Source organism: Globicephala melas, chromosome 15 (genome assembly GCF_963455315.2).
Source record: "Globicephala melas chromosome 15, mGloMel1.2, whole genome shotgun sequence".
Classification (NCBI taxonomy): Eukaryota; Metazoa; Chordata; class Mammalia; order Artiodactyla; family Delphinidae; genus Globicephala; species Globicephala melas.
The window spans coordinates 67,531,562-67,536,109 of NC_083328.1; the positions used below are offsets into that span (position 1 = coordinate 67,531,562).

A 4,548-nucleotide genomic window follows, 5' to 3' on the forward strand; every position below is an offset into this window, starting at 1 on the left:
ACACTCACACACTCAAGGGAGAGCTTTGCCCAGATTTGTCTGCTTCCCCACTGGCCGGGGGAAGGGTGAGGGTGCCGCCCAAACTGGGGCGATACTTGAAGAGGCAAGAGAAGAAAAGACAGGCGAATGCGGAGTCCTGTAAATAAACACCATTTCCATGGTTTTAATAAGCAAAATAGGAAACCATTTTAATAACCAAAAAACAGAAACCAGTCTGAATAAAACTACAATAGACTAGGTTTTAATATTTTCATATCATAAGCAGGGTTTGAAATTGATCCCTTATTGTACATGAAATAAAAACAATTTCTGTTGAGGCAAATTTGATTTCAACACAGTTGAATCCGTAAAAACCGAAGCTCGTTTCTGATGCAGGACAAATATCCACAATATTTAAAACTGCAAGCACCATGCGGTTCATACAATCTTGTTATTACTGTTAATTTATCAACTAATACAAACTCAAAAATGCATCCGGCCAGCAGCGCCAGCAATTTCAAATGAGAACTAAAAAATACGCTTTCATTTTGGTATTTTTGTCAGTGCAACTTAAATCCTCTTACTGACCTGCAGGGGGGAAAAAAAGTAATAATAAAGAAAAAACACCCAGATCTTCCCTATAACTACTATACAACTGAAGGGGGCGGGGGTAACACCACCAATAACTCTCCCGCTCTCTCAAAAGCAGGGAAAGAAACACACATAACATATTGGGCTAAAGAATGCACTTGAAAGTTGCAAAATTACTTGCCAATGTTTGGGTTTCTGGTACTTTCTGAGTGTGGTGATTGGTTCAACATAAGTTCAGGTCACCGTTGGGCAGTCTGGGCTGGTGAAGCCGGTCACCCGAGGAGCATTTCGGCCCCAGCAATTAGTGCGGGCCTGGAGAGTTTCGTGGGGACACTGGGGTGATTCTGGTTGCAATAAAAAGCAAACAAGGTCTGTTTTCCTTTCCTATCTTGTTAGGGGTGTCAACGTAGCCCTAAAACCAGGTGATGTGAGGACACTCCCCCGGCCTCCAGGGTGTGAAACTCTGCAGCTGCCCTGCCCTGGTACTAGGGAGCTGGGACCCCAGTCTTCTTTCTCCCAACAAAAACAAAATTGAAAACTAGAACGGGAGGAAAAGAGGACCGAAAGGGGGCAGGGGAGGGGGAGAAAACATGCAATTTCCAAGGGTGCCCCAAGACAGAGTTGTTTTCTGATGCAAATGCCCAGAAGTTTGTTTTTTTGTTTTTTGTTTTTTGTTTTTTTACTTACAAAAAAATGCCATAATAATAAACCCAAACAAAGACACTCAGCTTGCTGCCAGGTTCTCTTAAGCAGTTTGGCGGGGCGGGTATTTACAAGCCTACAGCTCATAGACTGAAACCCGACAAGCAGCCGTCGGAGTTTCCGAACTGCGATCCCTTCTCACCCAAAGAAACAAGGGGGTTATGATCCATGATCAACAACATGCTAAAGTTAAACAAGAAAATGGTACAAAATAGAAATTATTACCATACATGTCCAGCATGCAGGATTAATATTTTTAATGCAGATTTTCGTATTTTTTCTATATAATCGAGCAGGCAATAAAACTGATGAGATTTGCGCGCAGAACGTCCTAACTGAGGCCCGCGTCTCGGGGCTGAGAGCCAGTGTTCTCCGGACCCTGGACAGACAGGTCCGTCTGTCCTTCCTTGCTTCGCTCAGCCTCGCCTCGCGCCTGCCGGGACGCCAGGCTCCCTCTCCTTTCCTCTCCTCGCTGCTCTCTTGCTGGACTGGATTACGCTCCGGGCCGCGAGGAAGCGGCCCCGGCTTAACGCGCAAAGTTCAGGAAGCCAGGAGTCTCCAGACGGCCTTGGCGACTCCTCGCGACTATGCCTTGCCGCCCTCCAGCCTGGAGAAAAGTTGCTCTGGGACTTCCCACCCCCTCGCCTCCCTCTGGCTCTGCTCGAGTCTAGGAGGCGCCGCTGGCGCTCACCGCTCTCGCCTTGGCCAATGTCCCCTGCCTGCCCGCGCGCCCTCCCGTCGCCCGCGTCCCGCGCGCCCTTCCTCCCTCTCCCTCAAGTCAAACAGGTCATGGCTGGGGCCGTGGCAGGGACAGGGTCCGGGGGAGTCCGGGGCTGGGGACACGGGACGGGGAGTCCGGGCCGGGGCAAGGGCGGGGGCCGGGAGCGGCCACGACTCACAGAAAGAACTCGGGAGAGGAGGGGCTGTCGCTGGTGGAGCCCGCCTCCCTGAAGCCGGAGTTGGCGAGTTTCTCGCACTTGACCTTGTAGGCGTCTCTTTCGCGGGCCAGCCGGGACACCTCCTGCTTAAGCTGCTCCACCTGCTGAATGAGCTGCGTCTTCTCATTCTCCAGGTGGTGTTTCTGCTGGACGCGTTTATACCTGCACGACTGGGCGTAGCCCCGGTTCTTCAGGGTCCGCCGCTTCTGCTTCAGGCGGATCACCTCGTCCTTGGTGAAGCCCCGCAGGTGGCGGTTCAGCTCGCGCACGGACATGGACACGAGCTGGTCGTCGGAGAAGCGGTCCTCCACGCTGCTGCTACCACCAGCCGCCGTCGCCGCGGCCGCCGCGTGCGGCCCAGGCCCGGAGTGGCTGGTGGGCAGCTGCTGCGCGGGGCTGGCCGCGCTGGACGGCGGCGGCGACGCTTGGTGATGATGGTGATGGTGCGGGTGCGCGTGTGGGCCCAGCTCGTCGTGCGCCACGCCGGCGCCCGGGTACGCGTGGTGCGGGTGTGGGTGGTGGTGGTGATGGTGGTGGTGCGCGCCGCGGAAGCCGTCGAAGCTCTGCAACGGCTGTGGCACTGGGTGCGAGCCTATGAGCGCCTCCACTGCGTCCTCGGGCGTCAGGTTGAGCGCCTCGGGGTTCATCTGCTGGTAGTTGCTCGCCATCCAGTACAGGTCCTCGAGGTGGGTCTTCTGTTCGGTTGGGCTGAAGCTGGGCGACGAGGGCACCGAGCTGCACGGCGTGCTGAGCGGTGTGGACGACACCGAGCCGGCTGGCTGCAGGCGCGTGCAGGGCCGTCCCGGGCGGTCCGCGCGCCCCAGCGGCTCCTTCTTTACGTCGAACTTGAGCAGGTCGAAGTCGTTGACGTACTCCATAGCCAGCGGGCTGGTGGGCAACTCGGGCCCCATGCTCAGCTCCGCGGCCATCGCTCACGCGAGGCGCAGCCGCCGCCGCCGCCCGGGAAACTTTGCAGCCGGCCGGGGCGCGCCGAGCCGGGAGCGGGGGCGAAGAGCGGCGAGCCCGGGAGGTGGGGAGCGGAGGGCGCAGCGGGCCGGGGCCGCCGGCCAAGCCTTTGTCTGGGGACGCGGCGGCGCGCGGGAGAGTCCCGAGGCTGCCTGCGCCGCCCCAGAGCTCGGGGCTGTGGCCGAGCCGGGGCCGGGCCGAGCCGGGAGGGGTGGAGAAGCGAGCGGGGCGCGCGGCCGGGTCGAGGGGTGGCGCCGGGCGAGCGCCCGCCGCTCGCTCTCTAGCTCTCTTGCTCTTGGGCTCTCCCGATCTCAGCCGCTCGCAGCCCGGCGGTGCAGCTGTGCGGGATCCGGCGCAGCCGCTGCCTTTTATCGCCTCCCTGATGTCACCGGGGCGCGGGGGCCCGAGCAGCCCGGCGCGCTGGCCAATGGCTGTACGGGCCCCGCGGACCGGCGGCGCAGGGCGGGGCGCGCCTGACAGCTCCTCCGCCCCCCGTGTCAGCTGACTGGCGGCTCGAGCAGCCGGAGAGCCGCTGAGGCCTGGCGGAGGGCTGGAGCAGAGAGGGACAGCCGGCCCGGGCCCAGCCCCCCACCCCCTCGGTGTCCCGGCCCCCGCCCGCTCGCCTTCGGTGCCAGCCCCCCCGCCTCCACCACCATAGGCTGGGCCGCTTCGTCCACCCCTTCGCTCGCTCTCCTCCCTCTTTACCCTTGGCTCCCCCAACCCCAGTCTGTGTCACCCCCAGGAGGCTCAGAATGAGCGCCGGGACGACACCTCTCGGGTCCATTGTTCCCAAGCGTCCCCCGCCCAGTGGGGGACGCTCCGTGTGCAGCGCGGCCGCGGGCCGTGTGTGTGCAGTGCGTGGCTGTGTTTTTGCAGGGCTGAGCATGTTTGTGTGTTGGGGGGCAGGGTTGGGGCGCGAAGAGTTGTGTTCAAATCCAACTCAGCCTCAGAGGACACTCCTCGGGCCAAGCGGGAGGCATCCCCCTCCTGGCGGGTGTGGTGGCCGAGCCCCGAGACAGGACTCGGCGGGCCCCGCCGCTCCCCGCACACCCCACCCACAAATGCAGTAGATGAAGGGAGTGGGGAAGGAATCGGCCCAAAGGCTCTGAAGCCCTCTCCCCAGCCAAACGCAGTGAACCCTTAGTTCTCCGAGGTTGGGGGCTGAGGCCAGCCCAGGACGGTGCTCCGGGTGGCTCTTGGCTGCTGGGAAACCGGCCCTGTTTTTGTTTGAACGTTTTGTAACGATTAAGCAGATCCCGGCGTCAGCCAGCCGAGGAGAGGCTCAAACAGGCATAAAGTGCGACCCCAAGTGGCCACTGTGCGCAAAGGCGCGCCGAATCGCGGGGCCCGCAACTGGAAGTCTCGGCCGACG

General features: G+C 60.3%; 1 protein-coding gene across 1 annotated transcript; it reads right to left on the minus strand.

The window, feature by feature from the left end:
- Positions 1 to 219: 219 nt before the first annotated feature.
- On the minus strand, positions 220 to 3,503 carry MAFB (MAF bZIP transcription factor B). The gene has a single exon (XM_030843590.2). The coding sequence runs from the start codon at positions 3,137 to 3,139 to the stop codon at positions 2,168 to 2,170; it is 972 nt and encodes a 323-aa protein (XP_030699450.1). The 5' UTR covers positions 3,140 to 3,503; the 3' UTR covers positions 220 to 2,167.
- Positions 3,504 to 4,548: the final 1,045 nt, after the last annotated feature.

Excerpts from the sequence above, each read along its gene's own strand:
- MAFB (XM_030843590.2), bottom strand. The coding sequence starts at position 3,139 with ATGGCCGCGGAGCTGAGCATGGGGCCCGAGTTGCCCACCAGCCCGCTG.